At 41.6% G+C, this 27912-nt stretch overlaps 1 protein-coding gene across 1 annotated transcript in view; it reads left to right on the top strand.

The window, feature by feature from the left end:
* Positions 1–27912, top strand: part of agbl4 (ATP/GTP binding protein like 4) — a gene marked incomplete in the record, with an annotated part of 251965 nt that overhangs the window by 16186 nt on the left and 207867 nt on the right. The window contains 1 exon segment of the mRNA XM_023954574.1: positions 10083–10207. Within this exon segment, the coding sequence (XP_023810342.1) occupies positions 10083–10207 (125 nt within the window).

Genomic DNA, 27912 nt, shown 5'->3' with positions numbered 1-27912 from the left:
TGAGTAAGGCCTATGTTGGTCTCTATGGTGTAAATGGCGTATGCTTATATGGCGCTTTTCTACCTACAAGGCCCAAAGTGCTTTAAAATCACAGACCCATTCACCCAGTAACACACACATTCACACACACACAGGGGTGTGACGATAACCGCACCATCGCGGTGATGACCTCATCACCACATCACTGCACTTTTTTTTTTTTTTGACAATTTTTTCTGCATATGGTGCGTGATTGGAACTATAATAAACACATTAAACACATTCATCATTGCTGATAATTTACTTTTTCTGCTAGTCCTGTGTTCAGACTTCAAGGGTTTCTGGGGGAAACCTTTTATTACTGTTCTCCTTCACTCCCTATATGCTGCACGCGCTCACTCTACTTACACACACACACGCGCAGTTTCAGCAGCACATACACATCCTCATTCTACAACACATATATGGTTAGTTCATTAGTTAGATAGGTTAGTTGTTACTGTTATAAAGAATACTACGTTGTAATTGTATTCATTTGCGACGCGGCCGCTGTGGGATTTTGGGGGGGGGGGGGGGGGGCGCCCCCTGCTGGTTCATCACAGCGGTGATCAAAAATCCCACACCGTCACAGCTCTACACACACATTCACACACTGGTGCCAAACACTGGCGAAATATTCTTTATAAGTGGTCACATTTTCAAAAGTTTAAAGTGACCTCTTTAATCTTGCCAGAAGACGATAATGTGATAAGGCGTCAGGGGAGAAGCTTTGTGATAAAGCAGGGGACTGAGGCAGCTTTGGTTACAACTTGCCTTTAGAGCAGAAGTAGAAGGGGAGTGTAAACCCAGCTCTAGGACTAAATTCAACCACTCACTGTCGCTGTCTCTGCTGCTGGCTGGAATCAATTCTGTCTTTATCAGTCCCCCCTCTTCTGTGTCCAGGATTCCTCCTCAGCCGGGGGGAAAAAAACTGGCGTGTTTTCCAATAATGGAATGGTACACAGAAAAAAAACATAAGTAAAAAAGGCGCTTGACTGGCCACAGCAGAGAGGAGGAAGTCTTTGTAATCTTTTGGCTTTTATTTATTTATTTATTTTTTAACACTGCTGCAGTCTGTTCTAAGCCAGAACAAATGATTGCATATCATATTTTATGTGGGTGTCTGTTTGTGAAAATTTTGCTGGCCCAGTTTTTATACAGTCTATTCCAGGACTTGCAGTTTAATAGCTTAATTCAGAAAAGTCAGAAAGTCAGAAAAATTGTTGCCACTGGGTGGACATGAAACCGAGGCAGAACTGTTTTTCTTTTTTTTTTTTTGTTTTGTTTCGATTTTATAGATCCAAAGACTTATTTCTAGTTCACAAATGTTTGGAAAGTTTAGTTTCTTTCAAGAAAGTAGATACAGGGTAGTAGATACAGGGTAAAAATACAAGATTTTTCTTTTTAAGAAGTTAAATGTGGCTGTACACTTCAACATTATTTATCGAGTTGTCTGTACCTATATATCTAAGTTGCAGTTCATTACTGTGATAAAGTTCTGTGAGCTTTTCTTTTTTAATTGTGAAATGCGGGAATGCCAACTTTTGGAGTTGGCACTGTCCAGGCCGAGTCATACCAAAGACTTTAAAAATGGGACCCAATGCCTCCCTGCTTGACACTCACAATTAAGGGGTTGGATTGGGGGGTTAATCCAACAAATGATCGTCGAGCGGGGCTGTGTCTGCAGCTCACTGCTCCCACAAGTGATGGGTCAAATGCGGAGAACAAATTTCACACACCGAGGTGTGTGACTACGGAGCCCGTGTCCTGACATTAAGATATAAAAATATATATTGTTCCCACAGATTAATATCTTGTTCCCACAGGTTATTATGTCGTTCGCACGAAATACTATTCCGTTCCCACAAGATACTATTTCGTTCCCTCAAAATACTATTCCGTTCCCTCAAAATACTATTCCGTTCCCTCGAAATGATTAATTCGTGCGAACGCAATAATTATGTCGTTCGAACGCAATAATTAATCCGTTCGAACGCAGTAATTATTCACGTCATAAGTCATACACGTGGATATGCTCTCTGTACGCCGGCAAAACTAAGCCGCTTTCAGCGGTAACTTCCGTGTCTCTGTGACCCATATTCGTTCAAAAAAGGAACATGAAAAACAAAAATGATCACTTTAATACTCTCTCAATGAATATAAGAAAAATATCAAAAGATTTATGATAACTAGGCTGCTTTGTCATACGATAGCTCCTGCTAGGCTACTACTAGCGCCGCCGCAGAGCTCTTTGATGTATGCCGGCATTTGGGCAACTGGCTGGTCTGTTGTCAGACAGCTGATATTGTAGTTTAGGGTCGAATAGGAATGTATTGGCCGCTGAACATGCTGGGAAACGTGACGTACTGCTATTGTTGTTATGCTACGAGCTAAAGGTAAGTGCTTTAGGCGAAGCAGCCAGCTTAATATGATATTTTTCAGATTTTCATCGAGACGATAACAGATCGACCATTCTTGCTTTTATTTTTACCCCTATTGAATGCTCACAGAGACACGGAAGTAGAGGCAGGAAGCAGCTTTTGCAGCAAGATGACCGGAGGGCGTACCAGATGATGTGAACCTGAATACGATGGATGCTTCTGTGCTTTTTAAAATAAATAAATCTGTTCTCTAAACATCCTCCGTGTCTTCAATGCAATGTAATGAGACACACACAGACAGAAATGTGAAGGTATCTGCTGTAAATCTATGTCGTAAATTAATAACAGGATCAATGATCGGCTAGTCAGTTAGCATGTATCCTTATAGCCTTCGAATGTAAAGCAACTGACTGCTAAAGTTAATAAAAGACAAGTCCTGAATATTATTATTCCTATTCGACCCTAAACTACAATATCAGCTGTCTGTCTGTCAACAGACCAGCCAGTTGCCCAAATGCCGGCATACATCAAAGAGTTCTGCGGCGGAGGTAGTGGTAGCCTAGCAGGAGCTATCGTATGACAAAGCAGCCTAGTTATCATAAATCTTTTGATATTTTTCTTATATTCATTGAGACAGTATTAAAGTGATCATTTTTGTTTTTCATGTTCCTTTTTTGAGCGAATATGGGTCACAGAGACACGGAAGTTACCCCTGAAAGCGGCTTAGTTTTGCCGGCGTACAGAGAGCATATCCGCGTGAATGACTTATGACGTGAATAATTACTGCGTTCGCACGGATTAATTATTGCGTTCGAACGACATAATTATTGCGTTCGCACGAGTTAATCATTTCGAGGGAACGGAATAGTATTTTGAGGGAACGCAATATTATCTTGTGGGAACGGAATAGTATTTCGTGCGAACGACATAATAACCTGTGGGAACAAGATATTAATCTGTGGGAACAAGATATATTTTTATATCTTAATGTCAGGACACGGGCTCCGTATGTGACAGATAATGGGCCTTTAACTTTAACTTTTTATTGCACTTCAACTCAAATTCTCAGAAAGGTTTTTTATTTGGTTTTTAATTTTTTAACAGCTGAGCAAACAGATGAGAGCTGACGACCTCTTGTGTTGGACATATTTTACTTAAACAACAGGGGTTTTGAATCTTCAGACAAATCAGAGGTATGTCTGAATAAACCCCTTTTGTAATCGAGGCCAATCTTTATTCATTTTAATCGTATTGAAAATCTTTTGTGTTGGACCAGAAGGAAAGGGAAAGGAGGGAAGAAGAGAGAGGGATGTTGGAGAGAGGGGGATAGAAGAGTGATTATAGAAAGTGGGGGTAAAACCATGAAGCAGCATGTAGCAACAAGTTTCTAGATGGTCGCAGAAACGTTTTAAAAAGTGTTATCTAGACTAAATCCTTTAAGATATTTTGTCTTGAAACATCCATCCACCGATTCTGAAACCACTGAATTCATTTTGGGGTCATGCAGTGGGGTAAAGGCGGGGTAAACCTTGACGTAGGGCCTCACAACCACAAATACGCCTCGAAATGTCTTCAACCTAGAAAACCAAGTTAAGGTGACCCTTTTTGAGAACGTTTACTGGTATGGCATTGACCAGATAATGGCATTACATGGTATCCTGCATTAACAAGTTCCTTCACAGATACGTCTCAAACTAAATAATTTTAACATTTTCTGAACCTGAATTTTTTTCTGAATTTTTTCTTCTATATTTTTGCTTATTCTGATTAGTTGATATGCAGTCTTCTAACAGTAAAAAGGAAATTAGACCAAGATTTGAAGATCTACACTTTTTCACGCTGGAATATCCTAATTCTAATGTATTATCCTCCTAGTTTAACATGCCTTGTTTTGTAGTTGTTCTGACTTGCTGCTTGTTTGTGGTTCCTGTGCTCATCTATATTTTTTAATGATAAGCATTAAGCCTTTTAACCTTTTTACTTTAACTCTAAGCTTCTGAGTTCCTATTTCTTCTTCTTCTTTTCCTTTTGGCCTTTTCTTTCAGGGGTCACCATAGCGAATCAGCTTCCTCCATCTAATCATGTCTTCTGCATCCTCTCCTCAAACACCAGCTACCTTTCATGTCTTCGTTCTCTGCATCCATAAACCTCCTCTTTGGTCTTCCTCTAGACCTCTTGCCTGGCAGCTCCAGACTCAGCAACCTTTCACCAATGTATTCCAACAGTCAAGGTCCCTAATTTCAGTCCAACACTCTATTCCTACAAACAAGTCTTCCTTCTTCAACCAACAGTAGTCCCAATTCCACCAGCACCTGTCAGTTAACAGCACTGATGGTGGTCACTGGATATCATAGGTCAAAATTGCATATTTGGTTTGTCAAAACCATAAAATGTTACATGGGATGCCCTTCTCTGACAAAAGCCTCTGCATTTATCTGGGCTTGGGACCGGCACACTGAGACCCTAGCTTGTGGCTACAATTCTGGGTTCCTATGTCTTGGTCTATTTTTTTTTCTTTCTTTGTCTACATTCTGTCACATTATTAGACAGCACTTACGATTAGATATCTACTTTTAAGAACTATTTACAAATGCAGATGTAATCTGCAAAAAGTTGTCATAAAAACTACTTCAATATGAGCCAAAGCAGGCTATGAAAACACTCATCAATCGTGTTCCACTGTAAAGGGCACCTGTCACCATTTTAGTCTAAAAGATTCTTAAGGATTTTCATTTTCCTAATAAATGACCATATTTGTTTAGCAGATGGAAATGAAGTAGACAGTCTTGCATTCGATTCCATCATGATTATCTGATGAACAGAGACAGTTACTTTGATCGGTTCATACAGCAAAGCATCCTCCACAGGCTGTTGAATTTGGCATGGGTAAAACAAACAACATAATACATTTACAGCTGACGCATTCTGTCTCGTCCATATAATGGATAAATTGTGTCATTAAAAATCTGTGTGCGACTGTAAAATTTGTACGATTTATGGCGTGACAGCCTATGCGTCTGCTAAGTAGGAAGCATTGCAAGTGTACGGCCGATTTCATTTTGAAACAACTGCCTATCACTATCCTAATGGCTGGCTGTGTGTGTGAGTTCCACCTCAGGCCTGAGGCAAACAGGCCTGCTGCTGCTGTATGATGATCTATCTGCATGGCAGAAATCATCCATCCAGTGGATAGCTACAGGCTGCAGGACGGCCCATTGTGTGGGCTGAGCACTGTGACTGCTCCCTCTTGTACCTCCATAATGGGATTACATTAGCCAGTATCTTTTCGCTCTTCAGCACTCTCCTCTCTCCCAGTCACAAATGTGCACACAAGCACGCACGCACGCACAGACACACACATATATATATATATGTATATAAACCAAACAGGAAACATACATTACTACTCAGGGAGTCGGTATGTGAAACACTGTCTTGTCACTTGACTAGTTTGCACCCTCTGTACTTGTTCAAAGCCCTGAGTAATGATGCATGTAACATATGCATTGTGCCAACACTTTCAGTATCCAGGAAACGCTCTTTGGTGATTTCCACCTTCACTAATCAAGAGAAAGACCAGTCGGACAATGATCGTTAGCATAGTAGACAGTGGAAGAAAGATGAACACATTCAGGGAAAGTCATGGATTTTTGGTAGTCTCTTAAAGGACATAATGTGTAAAGTTCTTCATAAAAAGCAGATATTATTCTGTCTTGGAAATTAATTTGTTAATTCCTACATGCAGCTAAAGCCTTAGTCATAACTGCCCTTATGGGTGGATACCGTCTGCCTGATGACAGATAATGGTCAAACCAGTATGGGGCATGCAGGTGGCTTACACAAAATATCAATGTCGTAGACTGCACGGCAAGCCCGTAGCGCAAAAAAGTTCACACACCCTTTCTACGGGCATGCTACAGGCGAAAGGGCGTAGTGAACACATACAAAGTGCAAAGGTAAGTAAGGGTGTATCTAATGGATTTTTCAGTTTTTCAAACCCCCCCTAAATCTAGTGCAAGGAGCTTGTGAGTGCTGTTTACACAATAAGTGCACGCAGCCTGACTTGAAATGAGCAAATTACAAACAATTAGGTTGTAGTTTGTTTGGGCACCCTACAGGCACTTACGTAGGACCCGTAGGATGCTGACGATGCACACACAAACTGCAGGCATCTTACGGACACCTGAGTATCCATGAGTCCCCATAGGACGCCTGCAGTTTGAGCATCCTACAGGCGTCCTTCGGGCCATTACGTATCTGATGCACACCCCATGAATGCAGCGTTTGTGCGGCATCAAAGTGGCCAGTATGCGCACAGTATTAACGACTAGTGTGGCATGAGGGCACCTTACTACAGCATACACTTACCGCACATCTGACAATAGTTCCATTTTCATGACGCCCTTTGAAGTGGCCATATTAGCATCTAGGGAACTGCCAGACACACCTGTGCTCCTCTTAAGATGCGCTCACTCCTCTTCACTACCATCCACAGGCTCAGACAACCCAAACACCTGCGTTACAGCACCTGTACAGGTGACTAAGGCTTTAAATCTTACCTAAGGCTACAAGTGGGTATACATCATAACCAGCCAACACACAAGTAAAGACGAGTGTATGAAGAGTTGATACTGAGAAGGAATTTAGGAAGCATCTTAAAGCTCAAGATCATTGTTATTATTATTATTATTGTCTTGTGTTTGGAGAGAGTTCATTACAAACTCTTGTATGAAACATCTGTTCTATTAAAAAAGGAACATCTGGGGAAAAATCTGGTCTAGTGTTTGTCTTTTAGATACCAAACATATTCAGTATTATTAATGTCATCATCGTCTGGTTTATCTTTAATGCTGTGCATGACCATTTCAGAAATAATCAACCACGCTTTAATGTTAGCTAAATGCAAAATGATATAGGGTTGATTAAAAGGGTCACGCTTTGAGCCACCAAACCGTTTGAATCTAGAGGTAGCAACCATAAAATTAAAACTGGGATCAATGGCGTGTCATATCCTTGCTGTTCTGCAGGCTGAACGTGTAATTCTAACCTCGAGGCTGCGGCCATCCCTCACGACAGGCCCTCCAGGATCAGACTCAATAACCCAGTCACCCATGGCTACTGTCTGTTGCTGGGTTGATCCTTCCTATAACCTCTGCAAATGTCTGGTTTATGCATGTGCTGAATACCTGTGTTAGATTCCTCGTGACTTACAACAGGTCATGTTACAGGAATGTCCTTTGGTGTTTAAGTGAAGAGTTAAAGGGACGTAAGAAGCAAGTGATAGTAGACCATGTCTCCTATAAAAAGACCCTCTTCTTGGCTTATTGAAATTAATAAACTTTTTTAAAGCACAAACATTAATTTGCACAGAAAATATCAATTCATTTTATCATGATCATCATCAACTTTAGTTATAGCATACTTTAACACAAAAATAACATTGAACAAAGCTCTGTACATTTTCATCTTCTTCCGTTTTGCCCCTTTTGGGGTCACGGGGCTGCCGGAGTCTATCCCAGGCAGGGGACTCCTGGACAGGTGGCCAGTCTGCCGCAGGGTCACACACACATACACACACACACACACACACCCACACACGCACACACACACACACACACACCCACACCCACACACACACACACACACACACACACACACACGCACACTCACATTTACACCGATCGACACTTTGCAGTGGTCCCCAAATCCCGCCTCGAGAGACGACCTCCTGCTGGTTTTCCAGAAATCCTGCTTTGTCTGCTGTTGATTACCTGGATCAGGTGTGTTTAGCCAATAAGGAGCTTCAATGGCAGGTTGGTTGAAAACATGCAGGACACCGGCCCTTGAGGCCTGGATTTGGGGACCCCTAATTTAGAGTAACCATTGAACCTATTAAGCATGTACTTGGACGGTGGGAGGAAGCCGGAGTCCCTGGAGAAAACACACGCATGCATGGGGAGAACATGCAAACTCAACACAGAAAGGTCCCCCACTGATGTTCTGTTTCAGGTCCCCCAGCCGGTACTTGAACCGGTGACCATGCAATCTGCTGGCCATTGGACGAACTGTTTTAACGGCTATTCTTGCCGCCTCCCTGGCACCCTCAATTTGATCGCGACTTTTTAAATTTTTTTTGACTGGTGCCAGAGGTGGACTGTTTACTGTTGTAAAGTCTAGAAGCGTGCCACTACCATCACCATCCCGGACCATAAACTGCTCGTCCAGCGATTTCTGCCAGCAGGTTGGACATGTCTTGATCAACATAGCACAAGGACACACATGGATGATGTCTGGCGAGAAAAAGATCAGCGATGGCGCAAAACCCAGTTTTTATTTTATTTTATTTTTATTTTGGTAGGCTGTTTCCGCTTATTGGCCAGTTCATCTGCATGCTAGCTAAATATTTAGTTTTTTAGCTAAATATTCCGCTCCAAACCAATCTATAAACAATATTTAGTTATGGAAATGCAAATTAAGGTCAGATCTAAATATTTAATCTGCAAACAAATCTTTAATTTTATAAAATTAAATATTTAGTTCACAAACTATCCCTTCAGTTTGTAAACTACACATATTTATAACAAATATTTGAATTTAGATGTTGGTAACATGTTAGTAAACATAACATGTATAAATACATGAATAAAAAGGTTGAAGTATGCATTCGAAAAATTAAATCTGTTTTTTTTCTTATCCTAAAACAGGTTAAATAACCAAAACATTGCTATTAATATTTGACTATCAGTTTATATTCTGTCACTGCCAATGTTGTCTGACTTATTTTTAGATTTGTTTTTTCAATAAAGCTGTTTTTTTTTCTTTGCACGATCAGTTTTTTTTGTGTTCTGGTTTATATGTTGGTGTGAATTTGGTGTAGCGAGTTTGACTGTCTTTGACATTCTATTTCCTCAGTACTTTTTTTCACTCCTGTAGAGTAATGAAATAACGCTGCTGGTCGATCAGGTGACACTAAGTGGAGTGTATGTGTGTGTAGCAAGTTGAAGTGTGGATTAGCTATGCATTGGCATAAGGAGAGGGATCTGGTTTGACATTGTGGTAGAACGGCCATCTGTTTGTAATCAGCCATGTGGCTGTGTGCAGCTCCTGCTGCCGCGGTGTTACCTGTCACCAGGTGGTCAACAGCGCCCTGATGTACCGATGTGGAGTTGTACGGGAGGCTGAGGCTTGTGGTCTGCTCGGTTTTCTAACAAACCGGACTCTTGAGCAGCTGCATAGTTTGTATTACGTTTTTTAAGTCACAGTTTGCATAATAAAAAAGTTTTCTGGTCTCAAATACGGGGTTATTGCACTTTAAAAATTCAGTTAAATGTAATGTAATTATCTGCTCATTTTGCTTAAAGTTTGTCCTAAAATCTGCTGTTTTAAGAAGAGGTGAAATAATCAGAACACTTTACAGTTGATTAATTTGATTATTCACTTTGGAAGACTAGGGGCTTAATTCATATGAGTGAATATTGTGTTTCATATGTGACAACATGTGTTTCATATGTAATGCTCTTATCTGATATGTTAGATCAGATAAGAGCATCAGCTGTAATCTACTTGGTGAAAATAGCATTCAACAAGGCTTTGACCTTTTGTTGGATGACTTTTTAGAAATGGTAACAATGATAATCAATCATAACCAACATGCTAATGCAAAAGGCTTCGTTTTGTCCGCAGGAAACTTGGGCCGCGTTGACTACATCAATGATTTTGAGTTTGACCTCTTCATCCGGCCGGACACCTGCAACCCTCGCTTCAGAGTCTGGTTCAACTTCACCGTGGAGAACGTCCGGGAGACGCAGGTCAGCATCTCCGACACTCACTAAGATCTCACAGTGGTTCAGTTCTCATTGATCTGTGGGAATATTGATCCAATATCAGTTATTTTTTCCTCTGTGTTTATGCAGAGAGGGACTGTCTAACGCTAAACGATTTAGGCTTTACAGGAATGTGTATTTAGTTTTTATACAAAAGAATCACAGTTTTTTTTTTGCAGCTGTCACTGTAAACTCGACTACGGTCCTTTAACATCATAGGTTTTCACATTCTATGCACTTTTACAAAAAAATGTACTGTATCAGTTTGTTTTGGTTCTTTGTTTTTTTATACAAGTTAAAGTTGGTTGTAAAAATGAACATTTTTGTTCTTTTTTCTTTTCTTTCCTAATGATCTGGTTTATCTAAAGCCAGCATCGGTCATTGATATTCCTGTTTCCTGTTGTAGCATTTCACACTCTGCTGCATAGAAGCTCCTGTCGTTCACTCCAGCTGCTGAGACAGTAGCATGTAGCTCTGTGATTAAGCAGGGCTGAAAATAAAAGTACCACCAGTGGAGTTTAGTGCAATGCACTTGTACACAGAGGTTACTAAAGGCAGTTTGATAAAGAGCTCAATCTGTGATTCTTCTGGGGTGAATGTTCATCTTTTAATGTCGACATCATTGTTTAGTTTAAATGAGAAAATGTATTCTTTTTTTGGAGAGAGGAAAAAGAATCAGTCTTTTATTGGAATCCCTTCATTCCTATTGGTCAAGGGGGCTTAATGCCACATTGCAAGCCTCCTCTACTTTATCTGTGCCATAAGCACCTGGCTATTGATCCAATCAAACTTTATTTATCCATCACTTTTCAAACAACTTTAACACAAAGTGACTCAAAACTATTAAAACTGAAATTAAAAAAACACACTGAATGCCCTCAACCCTTCTGACCCCCCCTCACCTAACATGATGAAACATAAATGGCATATGAATAAAATCCAATATAGAAAAAGAAATAAAAACAAAACAAGAAACCAAAGTGGTGATGTAAAAACAAAAGTGTGTTTATAGCTGAGAATTATTACACGGGATAAAAGTAGTATGTACTAACTAATAGATGAAAACAACAAATTTAAACTTATAAGATGTTCTTACTTTTTCTTGGGGCTGTTAATTTACAATGAATACAATCCACCCATCCATCTCTTATACCCACTAATTCCAATTAAGTCACACGGCAACTGGAGCCTATCCCATCTACGGTGGAGCACAGGCAGGGTTCACCCTGAACAGTTTTGCGTCCACTGCAAGGTCACACAACTCCACACACTCACATTCACACCAAAGGAACAACAGAGAATTTTCAATTAACCTGTGAAACACATTTCTGGAAACCCACACATGCAGGATGACATGCAAACTCCACACAGCTGGGATTTCCACCAGGGCCTTAGCATTGGGAGCTGAGAGTCAGACCACCCCAATAGTTAACGACATTCTAACTGAACGACACATTTATTATTCATATTATTTTTCTTCGTAACTCTAGTAATGAAGAATAAGCAAAAACTGAAATGCATTAGCAAAATGTTGATTTTTTCTTTCCCACCGGCTGTATTTCCAGCAAAATATTAATAACTTTCCTTTTACAAGGTTTTGATGCACAGAAGGTGTGAAGAACTTTGTATCGTACAGTCTCCTCATGCAAACTTTGCTAAAATAGTTTTATTTATAACCCATTTTGAATGAATGGAAGCCGTTTTTCCTGAAACAAAGCAGCTCTCTGTTTTCTACCCTCTCTTTCTGTCAAGTTCCTGAATCTGAACTCACTTCTGACAAGTTTAGAGACTGGCTGACGGAGGCGGTCACATTACTCAGAGACACTCTGTATGTGGATCCCATCATTTCAATGTAACCTGCAGGATACGAAAAAAGGCAAAAAGTGACAACAGTGGCATTTAAGTTTGACTTCTGCTCTGTAGTTTGTGTGCAGCACACCAGCACTTGTCAGGTTTTGAAATAATGAGAGATAAAGTGCAGAGAAAGAAAGAGACAGTTTGAAATTAGCTCAATATACAGCTGGAGATGGTAAGATAAAGGGGTGTAATGGCAGTAGAGCCGATAAGAATTTAAAGTGAAGAAACACAGCAACTAAGAATTGTCAGTGAAAGAAAAGAAAAACAAACTGTAGAAAATGGGAAGGAAGAAACACAGTGTACTGTGGCAGCTGCCTTCCTGTTGAGTGTCCAACCCAACCTTTCTGAGGCTATCAGGCCTATCAGCCCATCGCCCTGCAGTGCTGTAGTCAGCACTAATCACAATTTATGGCACTGAGATGAATGGGCGGCTTCGGCTCGGAGCCGGATCGATCCCAGAGCAGATAGAGCAGCACCAGCAGGCTGCAGCCCGGACCAACAGGATATTTGCTGTTCACACAACACAGCAGAAAGAAGTAGTGTGTGAGAGAAAAACAGACCATTTTACCACAAGTCCAGGGTTAAATCCATTATCTGAAAACCTTTTAGTATCATGTTTATTAAAACATTTGAAAGAGCGAGCCAACAATTGACAATTATTCTCTTCCTGCAGGTTTCCTGCACGTAAAACTCTTTAGTCCAGTTTGCTCCTTTAAAAAGGTTTTATTTGGGTTAAATATTTTTTATAACTCAGTTTGGTAGATCAGATTGCTTTTTTTAAACTGTACATGGCTGAAGTTTACATGGTGACAATTCTAATTTTGTGATATGAAACAATAAATAATGTGAAACGAGTTAATAAAGTAACGAGAGTTTGTGGGGGGGGGTCTGTGCAATAGAGATATCCGTGGGTTCCAGGGAAGAACTGGGCTGTTGGAGTGTTTCATCCAGCTAAGCCCTGCTAACTCTCAGTCTGAGCCAGGGGAATGAAGAACAGTAAAAGCCCGTGATATTGGAAGTGAGATGGCCATTTTGAAAGAATGTAAGCTGGTGAAACAGATTTGGCGTGCCTCAATCAGCTTACTTGCTTTGTGGTATTTGGCTTTGCTGTAACACTGGTTTTGATGGATGGCTGAATTGGTGTCTCTTTTTTTTGCATGTTTTTGTGTGTGTGTCTGTTTTTAGCGTGGGGAACCACAATATTGAACTTGTAATTGCATATGACAATATTTCCCATTGTCGCCAACATTAATAGCAGATATTTATTATTTAAAACATTTTTTCCATTAACTGAAAACCAGTTTAACCCCCCCCCCCCCCCCAAAAAAAAAAAAAAAAATCCACTTTGGGATTAAAATCTAATTGGAACAAGGCAGCAATTCTGTTTAATTCATGAAAAATAAATTTTTAATAGTTAAGCGTTGTACGTATGTCGTTTAATACATGAATGATTTGTTTATTTGATAATGAGCAAAAATCTAAAAACGTGCATTCCTAACATATATGACATAAACTTTTGCTACAACCAATGAAGATTTGGCTCTGATTTCATGTTTTTCTTCGTCTGAGGAGATATTTGCCAAACCAACAGTAAACAGCGATCATGTTTAGCATCAAGAAGTGCAAAAAATGTTAGAAATAAGTTTATTGCAAACGTTATTAACACTAATGTCTTCTCGCACCGTTCATTTTGTGCTAAACTCCCTGTGAGGATCGGTGTACAAATGTTGACCTAAAATCAGCCACGGCATGACCTTTGCATGCAGAGCCGGGGCCTTTTGGAATTTGACCTGAAACACATGAAACAATTTTATCATCCAGTTAAATTCTCCAGTCAGTTTTATTTAGTGAATGCACGCACTGGGGCTTTTATTTTGTAACGCGATTAGGACTCATTAAGCTCTCAAGTTTGACAGATGAGCTTGTAAAAGTGTGTTCTTTGTACGGAGCCCCCCAGGTGCCAGTGGTTAAAAAAAAATCTGATAAAGTAGTGTGACGTCATCAGTGATGTGACTAATGATGACGTCACATTTGATTGGCTGTACGTTGGTGATTGGCTGGACGTTGATGACGTGTAAGATAGTGATTGGTCTGGATGAAAAACGGTACGACCATAGAAGAAGAAATTGCAAGTTCCATTGTAAACAACGGAGTAAGATGATCTTATAAACAGACTTTTATTATTGTTATGATTATTATTAAGTGCATGATCGCTTATAGTTTTTTAAATCTGTGCGGCCAGTGCTTCAATCTTGGCCGAACTGACCTGGTAGAAGGGTTAGGATTAGGTCAACACGCGCTAACAACATTTATCCTGCAAACACTAAAATACGAGTCTGACTGCTCTGCTCAGAGACATGCACATGCAATGTGTGCGCACGCACGATTGTGCAACAGTACGAGCACAATTGAGTAATCCGTGCGCACGGTTTAGTAATCCGTGCGCACAGTTTATCCGATTTTTTTTTTAACTACTGGCACCTGGAGGGCTCCGTAGATTTGTCCCATCAGGCGCCATTGCAACTTAGTCCGTCTCACTTATTAGACAATTATACTCTATGGTCCATATTTATATAGAGCAAAAAGTAAGCAGCTAATTTTTCAACCATTTATTTAAATAGTAAATTCAAGAGCCCCCTTTATCCATTCTAAAAATCCCAACTTTACTGTAGGCTTGCTCCACATTCTGTTTTGTAGAGAAGTTCATAGTCAACTCCTGGTGTTTGATTTTAAAATGACCAGATTGTGAGTGCTGCTCATGTATCTGACTTCATACCAGCCTAATCTCTTCAGAGCAGATTGATGTGGCTTGGTCACAGCTGAACACTGAAAAAGACACGACACGTACCATCAACACAGCCCAGAAGAGGCTGTGCTTCTGGGCCTTTTCTCAAATGTAATGTAACGCCTCTGAAGGGATGGCCCAAATTGACTTGAGTGGCCGTGATTAACAATTGTGGGTGAGGTGCAGCTGGATTCCGGCACAGCGGTGCCTGGAGGACCAAAAAATAGAGTCAAAGAATTACTGGCAAGGCTGTAATCTCCTGTTACTTACATGTCCAAGTCGTTTAGCAGCAGACATATTACAGCTTTTATTTCACAAGTTACCACAGTTTCCTGTTTTGAGCCGCTTAACTCCACTCCTGCCAGGTCCATCTTCTCTGAAATCTGCTCAAAAGCTTTAAGCAATTGTAAAAATGGAAGCAAGGTATGGTTAAGAACCCTTAGGCTTTCAGTATGTATGAAAGTGACAGCCCCACTTGTTGTCACATCTTAACATGTGAAATTTATTTTCCGCCTTTGACCCATCCCCTGAGGAAGTGGTGAGCAGCCATCTCAGCGGTTGTTGTCACGTCCCACAACTGCTGCTAAGAGCTATGAAAAAACAAACTATGTTCCACCACTGTGAACACATGTACATTTTTATCCTAAAATCCAGAAAAAATGTAAAAATCAAAACACAAAGAAAAGGGGGAATAGAGCTGGGTTTTAGAATATGTTTATTACTGTCTTTGGCATATGGCATTCACACTAGACTGTTGCTACCCAGCACTAGCGCATGGACTCACAGTTGGAAGAGGGTTGGTGCGAAATGTCAAAGCGGTGCACATCTCACAAATCTTACTCTGATAAATGAAAAACTTGGTGTTAAACAATTCTGACCGAGCACAAACCACAATTATTCATGTCTCCTTTATGATCAATTTTCCGCACCAACGGTACCGCTCAGAATCCGGAGGTGAATTTCTAATGAAACCCGCCGCTCTGCAGAAACTATGTCCTAGTTTTATTAATTTATGCTAAAAACAGCATTATCATAATTAAAAGACCACTGGGAACACTTTGAAAATAGATCAAAAGATGATCGGAGTGGGACTTTATTGTGCCATTATTGACAATTGTTAGTAATCACGTTAATTTCTGCAAAAACATTAATTGAAAATGATTTTTCAAAGTGTTCCTAAGCAAAGTTAATTTGCTGTCAGAAAATTCAGACACATGATTGGTGGACCGCTAACTTTTTATTTTCCGATACTAACAGTCATCCAGCTCTTTGCTCATTGGAGGTTTTTTGGAGAAAGTCCAAATGGATCCATACCAAACACTTGCCCCTCGGTTCCTGTCTCACTTGATTACTTTCAGGTTTCCATCACAGTTTCCTCTGATAAATGCTTCTTTATTATTGCCCTGGTTCCGCTATAAAAAGGGGTTTGAAGCACAGGACTTACCTGTGGGCTAGACGCACTTGTGTACACAGGAGTATAGCGAGCTATGCTAAAGAAGAAGACTCTTTACATGTTACAGAAAACAGATGGCATAAAAAATAAGGGGGTTACCACTTTACTGGCTGTAAAATATTTATTTCTGAATAGAAATCCTTTTAATTGGTTAATTAATGATGATTGGGTTTCTCTTAGAGATGCCACTATTCTTGATTGAAAACCAAACAGTTTGTTATACCATTAAACCGAATTGAGAGTGAATTGTTGCATCTCTACATCTATATGACTGTTGTTTATGTTGAAAATTTCAAATAACTGTGCTAAGAATTTGGTCTTTATTATTTTATTACATTACACCAGGCTCAGTGTAAGCCAACTGAAAGGTTTTTCTTTGTTGTTACTTGCTTGTTGTCAAATTTAAAAAACAATTTTTCTGAATTTTAAGTTTTTGATGTTGTTATGTAATACAATAAAAATCATACATCAAAAAGAAACAAAGCCGTGACCCAAATATCATCAAGGTTTGAATCAAATCGTTGGGAAAGTGAGTCATTGCATTCTTAGTTTCTACACTGCTTACACTGTGATTAGTTTTTTGTTAATTTTTTGAATGTCTCCTCATAAATGTTAAAGTAGGAGTAGTCTTTTAAAACATTGGAATATGAGGTAATAAAGTTCCTAATCACTTGTTTCTTTTCCCTGTTATTTTTGTAGGAGAGGCGTTAAATTATTATTTCAATTAAATTATGTAGCATGAAGAACCAAATCAAATGTATTCAGAATAAAACCGTATGATGCCAGTGAATTGGATGACTTTATATCCTGTGCTAAAATAAATATGTTTGTAAGATCCACATTTCAGCTACCTTTTAATTGTAATTACAGCCTGTGAGATGAGTTAATTGGGCATCCCAATGAAGAAGATGACATGGCTTTCTATCCTGTTTCAGAGGAGTATTTGACCTCAGCAATAGTGTGAGCTATTATCATGGAAGTCCTCAGGGAGCCATTCTTCGAAGACGGCAGTAAAACCTTAGGCTGAATGTGTTCAGCTCATTCGCCTGCTCCAGCCTTGATTTGTAGACCTCACTTGTTAGGCAAAGGCTCATGGTGGGACAGTTATTCTGTGCAGTCAGAGTGAACCGAAGAAGAGTAGACAGGTGTTGGATGGAAATCCCACAGCGACACCGTTTGCATTTTTCTGACAACAACAGCTTGTAGATATTAATAAATGATCAAAGTCACTTTTAACTCTCATGGAAACATTGGGAATACTGTTTTGATTAGAACAGTCGGCTGGAAATGCTGCTCCAAAAAGATCAGGGGGAATCAAATAAAATGACTCAATTCTTTTCACCTTTTTTATTTTGAATAACATGTACTCTCTGTGTTATAATAGTTTTTTTTTAACTTAACCCTTAGTTTTGTTGAGATCTATGGTGCATGGTGAAATAAATTTCCAGTTCAATCACCACTTATGTGTTTAAAGTCAATGAGCAGGTAGCCACATAGTTTCAAAAATGTTTCTAAAAAGAAAGACTATGCTTTTTACTTTACTTTGTCCACTTTAATCCAAAACAAAAAGACATGAGCGTTATTAAGTGAAAGCTTTAACTATTAGTCGTACAAAATATGCACTACGTATTTTCCTAATCAGTAGATATTTATATTTCAGCTGCAGATAAGCAATAAAAAGATAGAGATTAAAGGGTTTGAAGTATGCAAAATATTATATGGGCAACATTTTTTTTTTTTTTTTTTTTTTTAACTTGTCCTGTCCAACAGCTGGGCAGACAGACGAGAGCTGAGGGCCTCTTGTGTTGGACATATTTTGCTTTAACAAGAGGGGTTATTAATCTTCTGACAAACCAAAGGTATGTCTGAATAAACCCCTTTTGTAATTGAGGCCAAACTTTATTAATTTCAATCATGTCTGAAAATCTTTGGTGTTGGACCGGACGGAAAAGGAAAGAGGGGAAGAAGAGAGAGGGACGCTAGAGAGAGGGGGGGGGTAGGGGGTGATAATAGGAGGGGAAGGGGGATAAGACCATGAAGCAGCATACAGCAACAAGTTTACTGGTTGTTAATCATTATGGTAAGGTTCAAATGCAGTACAAAAAGGGCGGGGCCCGTCCACACACACACTCAAATGTTATAAACACACCTGCTAGCTGCAAAAATGTCCACCTGTCGACATGTACACAAAACAGATAGTGTTCACACGCATACTTATGCCTTAAAACCAACTAGTGTGAAATATTTCAGTCATTCAGTCATGCAAGCTATTAGTGCAAAGGTGAGCTAACACCAGTGCTCAGGTGAGGTTTTATGTTCTTCTAAAATGGATGGTGGAACGTGAAAAGAAGGAGGGAGAGTGCCCAGCCATCCCCACCCCAAGACCCCCACCGCAGCAGCAGCGGCAGCCGGAATCCCTCCAACGCCACACGGGAACCGGCAGGGAACAACCGCCGCCCGGGCGACCAAGCCCGCCACCCAGGCCAGGGCCAGCAGGGCCGCCGCAAGGCCCCCAGAGCCAGAGGCCAGGGAAGCACGGAGGGAAAGAGAGCGCCGCCCCAGCCCAACCAGGAGAGCAGCCCCCCCGCCGCGCCGGGAGAACCCAACGCAGACCCCCACCGGAGAAGGACGCCCACAGCCCCAAACGAGCACCCCACCACCACCCAGGAGTTCTGGGCATCCCCCCGCCCCAACCCCAGGTACGAGCCAGGACCCCCCAAGGGAGACCCGCTCCGCACTCCAGGCAGCCATCCGCCCGGCCCACGGTTGGTCCAGGGAGGAGCGAGGCAGGGGGCCCGCCGCCCCCGCCCAGGAGGGGGGAACCCCGGGGAAAAAAAGAGGGCCCACAAGGGGTGTTATAAATATGGCCCGACCAGGCTCGACCAAAGTTGGAAATTTGGCGGGGCCCAGCACTCAGGAGCAAGGACCAGAACCCACCCCCCAGGGACCAGACACCCCCGGCTCAGATGTAATGTGAACTCCCCCACCGCGCGGAGAGAGCACCGCCGGGCCCAGGAAGCCGGCACCCCGGGGACACGGCCGCCGTTGCAAAGGGGCCCGCACCCCCCACCAGGGAAGAGGCAGGGGACAGATGGACCCAGGTCCCACCTTCCTTGCAAAATGTGTGTGCGTGTATGTGTGTTTGAGATGGTGTGTGTGTGCATGTGTGTGTGTTTATGTTGGGATGTATATATTGAGGGGGGAGGGGTGTGTGTACTAAGGGGGGTGCAGTTAAAATTGGCAGGTAGGGCACTAAGGGGACATCTCCTGATTACTCACAGTGACGTCCCCTCACCCTCCCCACCAAGGGGCCCTAAATGTCTAAGGTGCGGTTAAAATTGGCGGGTAGGGTGCTAGGAGGACATCCGCTGTTTGCTGGCAGTGATGTCCAAGCACCCCCCCTACCAAGGGCCCTACATGTCTAAGGTGCAAATTAAACCGAAAGAGGGGGGGCCCACTCCATACGGCAACCATAGGAGGGGGGCCACTGCCTAGTAAACCCCCCCCCCAAGGCTCATCGCAGGCTAAGCCCCCCACCCCCTCACCCTATTATGAGGTTATATGAGGAAGGGGGTAAGTTGGGGACAGCTGATAGACTGTCCCCCGGTGGTCAAACAGCTGTCCCCCGCCCCCCCCCCCCCCCCCCCCCCCAGCAAGGGGGCCAGGCCCACCCAGCCCAGGGGCCCCACCCCCGGAGGCGCCGACACCCCAGGCCCAGCACCACCCCCCCCCACACAGAGAGAGAGGAGCCAGAAAGCGCCGCCCCCCCCCGGAGCAAGCCCAGGCCCCCACCCCCAAACGCCGGCCCTTATATGGGCAAAATTTACTTCTGCACAGTCTTTTCCTGTTTCTCTTTTGTGAAGCAGCTGGAAGCAATGAGGAGCTTTGTAGAAACATTTTTTCAGTAATGGAACGGAGCATTTGCAGAGCTACGACAAACAATGCTTTATTTTTTCAAATGCTGCAGATTCCTCAAAATGACTTGAGATTATTCTTTTATTGTTATTTTAAGATTAATGTACAAATGATTGTTTCCTGCAGTTTGGTGACCTTAAGTCGACTGTTCTTGGTATCATCATAACTCCTGATGTTGTGTTGAGAACTTATTTTGGTACCAAAGAATCTCACAGTTTTGCAGCAAGAACTCAAAATTTAAAAATACTCATTAGTTAAATGAAATTACCAGACAGTTATGTGATCAGTAGCAGCCGTCAGAATTCATTACTTTCGTTAAGTATCAAAAACAAAGAATTATTCCTTTATAGCAATTGAAGTGAGTTCTCTAAGCATTAGCTGCATTTACATGGACAAAAGGAATCGGAATAAAAGCCTGATCAGAATAAAAATGCGTCATGTAAATGCACTATTTGGAATACTCTGACCCGATCAAACTCATTCCGATCAAACTTCCTTCCGACCCAGATAGGTGGGTTATGCTGATTGTTGGCGTATACTTATGTAGCGCCTTTCTTCCTACAAGGACAAAGCGCTTTACAGTCACGGACCCATTCACCCAGTCACACACACATTCACTCACACATTCACACACTGGTGGCCACTCTGCTGCCAAACACTGGCGCCCGCCTACCACCAGAGGCAAGGTGGGGTTCAGTGTCTTGCCCAAGGACACTTCGACTCATGGGCGTGCAAGGCGGGAATCATACCTGCAATCTCACGATCATGGGTCGACGGCCCTACCGCTGCACCACGGCCGCCCAACAACTTGATTGTTGTTCTGATCGTGGTGGATATAAAAAATGTATTCCGGTTGTGGGTCATTACTGTGATGGCTTTTACGTCATGGAGTACGAACAGGACCGGCTGGCTGCTCCGCGCGAGTAAACCATATTTGCAAACAGATTCAGGACGCTGTGTGAGCTGGCGGAGGCGGCTATTGAATCCAGAAATGCCGCTCCGTACAGTAATAAGAAAAAGTGGAAACAATCATGTGAATTTGTGTTTCCAGTCATGTCCTGACAAAATAAAGGCTGATGTTATTCCCACATGTTTACATGCAGCCAAGATGCACATTGCAGCATTGACCACATGGATTACATCCAAAGCTAAATGTTGTTGTTAGCCTAACCCTAACCCTTCTTTCGGGTCAATGCAGCCAAGAATAAAGCACTGGCTCCAACTATTTAGAAAATTATGAATGAACAGGTACTTTATAATAATCACAATGATAATAAACGCAAATTTAGAAGATCATCTCGCTTTATGCTTTGTTTACAACGGAAACAAAGCAACGGAACTCAATATTTCTTCTTCTATGGCCGTATCCGGTATTTTAGAGAGTTCTGCACGTCAAAATGATTAATTCCAACCTAAAGTCTGTCGTATGTAAACGCTTGTTATAATCAGATAGTTTTTCTGGGCCCATGTACACGGTTCAATTCTAATCCAAACTTTGATCTGATCAAAGACATTTTCCACATTTAACCACAGCTACTCATGTAAACAGATTTAGGTTTATGGAACTAGAATTGGTTTCCTATTTGAAACTTTGGTTTCGTACTTAAAACTTTTGTTTTCTACCTTTCGCTCAGTGTTTCCTAACCCTGGACCTTGGGGCACATTGTCCTGCATGTTTTCCATGTTGGCCTGCCCATGCACACCTGATTCAGCTCAGTCATCAAAGGCAGCTGTGTTTGAGTAGGGTTGGATTCAAAGAATGCAGTAAAATGTTCCACAAGGGTCAGGGTTGGGACAGCTCTAGCTTACGTTTTTTACTTGTAACTTTTATTTTGTACCTTTAGCTTACGTTTTGTACATGTAAGTAATGTTAACTTGCATACATTTTAAAAATACAAGTTTTATGTTTCAGGCTACAGGCACAAAACAAAACCTACAAAACATTCTTTACCATATTCGGGATTTCTGGAAGAACCAATGAGAGGTGAATTTTGACCAACCAATCACGTTTCTAGAATCTCCTTCCAATTACTTTTAATTCAATTTTCAATTCAATTTTATTTGTATAGCCCAAACTCACAACAACAGTCGTCTCGATGGGCTTCGAATAGGTAATTGACAAAGTAAAACATAAAATCAAAAGGATCATAAATACATAGAATTCAATAGGAAAATACTAAATTGAACTAACAAACTGACTAAGCTAAACTGACATCCCTGCCCTTAGACCCCCCTTCTCTGTAAGGAAAAATTCCTAAAAAAACGGATTCCGGAAAAACGAAGAAACCTCAGGGGTGATGAAGGAGGGATCCTCCCCCAGGACGGACAGGCAATTTACCAGAACTCTTAGAGAAGAAATAACTTATCTAACCCTACAACTACATATTGAAAGTCCAGCAGACGAGCTTCATCCAGACGGAGTTGGGGGAACAGTCGGGGGGGTGGGGGGGGTGGGGGGGGAGTCGAGCCGGAGACAGGATCCACAGCCAGGTGTAGAAGCAGTAGTAGAGGCGAGCCAGAGACCAGGTACACGGTCACGAACAGGAGCACGAATGAGCCAACTGGAATCTGGAAGCACTCCCACTCACCCGGAGGTTTAGGAATGGGTAGGGCTCTGCACTGCTCTCAACCAAACCTGATTACATTCACACAGTAGGTATAACTCTCACAACTCCTCAAATGTACGTAGGTTTGCATTATTGAAGTGTTCCTCACGGCCTGTTGCTCGCAGCATGGCCTTAGAAAAAAATGAACATGAATACATGCAAAAAAGAGTCAAATAAAGCATTTGGAACAAATGCAGAATATTGCATGTTGGAGTTTTTGTGTCTGGAAGGCACCTCAGGTCTTCATGAGGTAATGACAATGTCACCCATTGATTGCCTTTCCTTGCAGAGACAGAAACAAGCAGGAAGACAATTTTTTTGACAAGAAAACAAATGTTCATGTTAGCAAAAGTTTTCTCTAAAAACAGATCTACTTTGAGGCTGATGGTGCTAGTAACCACTGCAAACAAGGAAGCAGATATAGCTTTCTTTTCATCTGTTCTGGGCATGTTAAGTCCTCTGTCATTTCTGTGGAGAACGACAGAGTAAACGTCACCCTGCTTTGTTATAATTCCATCTACAGACCTTTTGTCTCCCCCACTTCACCCTTGTGTGGTGACTCCTGTCTCCTCCCATCTTAGCTCTGAGCTCTATGTGCCTTTCTGTCTTCTTGTCTGAGTTGTGATCTCCTACAGCAATGGCAGAGTAACAAACGGATGGACAGGTCTCTTGTAAAGTATACTACAGTATATTTTAAACACTCAACAAATCAAGGAAAAAGATGAATGTTGGCTCTTGGTAAATTAAAAACCCACTCTGATGAAAATCACCTTTTTGTTAGCGTTAGATTCTCTGCTATATTTCTTTTCAGGATTGTGGAATTGTTAAAAAAATTCCACAATAGCCGGGCTCGAGACATGCAACCGGATGGTGACAAAGAGAGGCAAAGTAGTCCACACAGGAGGGGTCTCACTCCCAGAAGGAACAATAGCAGACATTGAGGACAGTTACAAGTACCTTGGAATTCTGCAGGCAAATGTCAACCTGGAGCAGGCAACAAGGAAAGCTGCAACAGCTAAATACCTCCAACGAGTAAGGCAAGTCCTGAGAAGCCAGCTCAATGGCAAAAAAAGACCCAGGCAATAAACAGCTACGCACTGCCAGTTATCAGATACCCTGCAGGAATAATATGATGGCCAAAGGAAGAGATACAGACCATGGATGTTAAGACACGAAAGATTCTCACCATGCATGGAGGGTTCCATCCCAAATCCAGCACCCTGAGACTGTATGCTAGCCGCAAGGAAGGAGGCCGAGGACTAGTGAGTGTAGAAGCCACTATCCAGGATGAAACATCCAAGATGCATGAGTACATCAAGTCAAGGCCCCAACTGACAGTGTGCTCAGTGAATGTCTCAGGCAATGGAGAGCAGAGGATACAGTGCTGGAGGACAGATCCTCATGGGAGGACAAACCCCTGCATGGGATGTACCACCGGACCATAACTGAAGTGGCTGATATCAAGAAGTCCTACCAATGGCTAGAAAGGTGCAAGGTGTAGGCTGTGCAAAGAGGCGCCTAAAACAATCCAGCACATAACTGCAGGATGTAAGATGCTGGCAGGTAAAGCATACATGGAGCGCCACAATCAAGTGGCCGGAATAATATACTGGAACATGTGTTGAACTGTGGATGAACCGAAAACCCCAAGGTCAAAATGGGAAACATCTCCGAAGGTCGTAGAGAATGAGAGTGCAAAGATCCTGATCCAGATCCAGACTGATAGGATGGTAATGGTGAACCAACCAGACATTGTAGTGGTGGATAAAGAACAGAGGAAAGCTGTTGTGGTGGATGTGGCAGTGCCAAGCGATGGGAACATCAGGAAGAAGGAACATGAGAAACTGGAGAAATACCAGGGACTCAGAGAAGAACTGGAGAAAGCATGGAAAGTGAAGGTGACAGTGGTGCCTGTGGTAATTGGAGCACTGGGGGCAGTAACCCCCAAGCTGGAGGAGTGGCTACAAAAGATACCTGGAAAGACCTCAGACCTCTCAGTCCAGAAGAGCACAGTTCTAGGAACAGCTAAGAGACTGCGCAGGACCCTCAAGCTCCCAGGCCTCTGGTAGAGGACCCGAGCTTGGAGGAGAAACCACCCACGGAGGGTGAGAGGGGCGTTTTTTTTTTTTTTTATATATATATGATTTATAGCTTTGTGAAAAATAGTGAATTTTGTACAATCAAATAAAAAAAGCCGCTGCATTGAAAATTATGACTATAACTGTGGAGCAGACAGAGGGTTGTGAAGGTATGAAAGCTTATAACACGGAGGCTGGTAGTTCCAGGAAGCCAGCAGGCCTTTCATTCTTTGATTCAAGAGGGCTGAATTCAAGGGCACCACGTGAAATAGAATAAATGAGGCAGGGCAAAGAACAAGTGAGGAGAGAAGGCAGAAAGAAAAAGTTGTGTGTTCAAAGATTGTAGTGCTTTAAATGGTGAACAGTGAGATTGGACTTTTTACGGAATAAAAACTAACTTTATATAATGGTGTTTGAGTATTTAAATAACACTTAATTGCAATTTAACACAGAGTACCTGTGCACCAACATTTTATGTAAATTCACATGCTGCTCAGCTATCACAGCTTCACTCCTCTGAGGTTTAGAAGTAAGCAGTGAAATAGGTTTAAAACAAAAAGAATGAAGCACATTATCATAGAGGCAGAATGTGTTAAGTATGGGGAAATAGGGAGGAAATATGCTGGGATTCCAGCAGGAGGCTCTTTTTTCTGGAGACTGGGTATGGCCCATGTGGAGCTGCTGTGCATGTGCATGAAATGATGAGTCTGGTGTCAGGACATGGATCATCCTTTTACACAGAGTAATGAATACAGATTGCACACCGGATAGAGAGGCTCTGCAATCTGCTGCACCACAAATGAAACAACTGCCGTTCTAATCAAATCGTCTTTTCATGCCAGCACAGCCCTCAACTTGGGCTAAATTCAATTCCAGATTCGCAGATTTGTGGGTTGGGGGTTGGGGAAACACAGGATGCAGTGGTGGTGGTGGTGGGGGGTTATAAATGTTGTAATTAAAGTTTTGTTTAATGTGTAAGAGCCTAGACGTGTGATGTGCGTGTTGGCCTGGGGGGTGGGGGGTGGCTTCTTGTTGTCGTTAACCACTTGCTTATTTTAGATAGCGGTTGGAGGACTGGGTCTAATCACAGAAAACACAAACTCTTGCAGCAATGAACACATTTAGCTAATTATGCCAACTTGTGGCTTGGGAGAAGACGCTCCCTGTATTCTGTGTTTAGGAAACAGATAAGAGGTTTGAAGGAGAGCCGCAGAGCCTCTTTGATGCTGCTTTTGTTTTTTTGTTTGTGCGGTTTAATAAATTAATCAAGCCAAACATCCTCCTTCTCTATGTAACTGTCTGCTGATGGAGGCTAATTACTCGGCAGATTGTTCTCCTGGTGCTAGAGATGAGGGTTTGGATCTAGAGGGGGGAAGGAAGGGTTGATGGCTGTAATTTAACAGTGTGCTGATGGGCTGAGCTGTCTGTTGACTGCTGCTTTACGGTGGCGGTGGTGGCGGTGGTGGTGGGGGCGCTGAGAAGTTACCCTTCCAGAATCCAACCTCAAAGAGTAGAGTGAGGAAACTATAAACCTGTTTTTCTCTATTCTTCCAATAAAAATCCCATTGGTAGTACTGACTTAACAACTGAAATGTAAGAGAAATGCAAAGTTATCAGTTGCGATCACAGGTGTGATCATCAAGTTTAACCACCGTCTTGAAAACGGTCGCCATGTTCAAATGTGAGCAACACGTAAGACGGCTTCTAACATTTTGATATGAATTTTTGCAATGACAGCAGAGAACGGTGATGTTTTTAGATTGCATGGAGCCCTAAAGTGTTGCATTTTGTATTATCCAACACTGTTATATTTGAAAATGACTGAATATGCATCAGGGTTGTGAGGCTTGCATCCAAAAAGCACATACTGAGGTGTGCATTTCATCCTTTCACCATTTGCAATCTATGTAATCTTAGTCCCTGTCTTGTGCCTGAGAATACTTTCAAGATGTTGAACAGTTGATCCATTTTCTTTTATGACAACTCAGTGTCTTGATATTTTGAGGACTTTATGTTTGAACTTTTAATACAGTTTGATAGCTTGAGCATCTCTTTTGCTGATTTCCCAGTTTATTAGACACTTAAACACATTTTGATTACAGAACAATGGTTCCCTGTATCGCAGTTTACTTTTCGGTCTTGCTGTTTTTTTGCATTTTTTATTTATATTTTTTACAGTTCACTGTGTTCTGCATTCTAATGGGCTGTCAATCAACCTCCTCCATGTCATGTATCCTGTACAGAATAACTTTAGCTTTCAAAATTTACATAAATATTGGATTGCTTGCAGATCTTTGGTTTCCTTCTGTAATACTGGGTTTATTTTTTTTCAAAGGTCTTGTTTTACCCTTTAACATAGGAGATGACACCTAAATAACACACATTCTTTTCACTACCATAACTTTTTGAACATAAGCAAAATTCCAAAGGATTCTCAACTCGGAGAAAAGAAGCTTCAGGTTAACAAAGTGTTATATTTTAGCACAAAGCTTCTTTCTCTACATCAGAATCCCCCGATTTACGTTTATTGCATAAGCACCTCACTACTGTAAGGTGTTGCATAGAAGTGCAAAGCTGCTTTTCTCAGCTTCTGAATCTCCCAGACTAACGGGGATTGCGTAAACAGTCTAGGAGTTATGGTAGTCAAAAGAAAGAATCTATATTTAACTATAAAAAAAATAAAGATGACTAATTTGTGGATATCGTCTATCACAGGTTATTTCTCTTAGAACAAAACTTCTGTAATAAATGAGGAACCGCTTTATATAAAAATCACATTTGTAAAAAAAGTCTTGTTGTTATTGTTGTTGATGCTAAGTTTGTAATATTTATAACTAAAGCCCCAGTGTTTTTGCAATTGTTTGACTTTTCTTACCATCAGAGGAAGTTGTTCCACTCTACAGCTACAGAAACCTTTCATAGAAAAGGTAATCTTTGTTTTGAAAGTAGTCTAACTGAAGAATAAACACAACTATCTTTCCTTTTTGTCTGTGGGA

Source organism: Oryzias latipes, chromosome 4 (assembly GCF_002234675.1).
Source record: "Oryzias latipes chromosome 4, ASM223467v1".
NCBI lineage: Eukaryota > Metazoa > Chordata > Actinopteri > Beloniformes > Adrianichthyidae > Oryzias > Oryzias latipes.
This window is presented reverse-complemented; position numbering and strand designations above follow the sequence as displayed.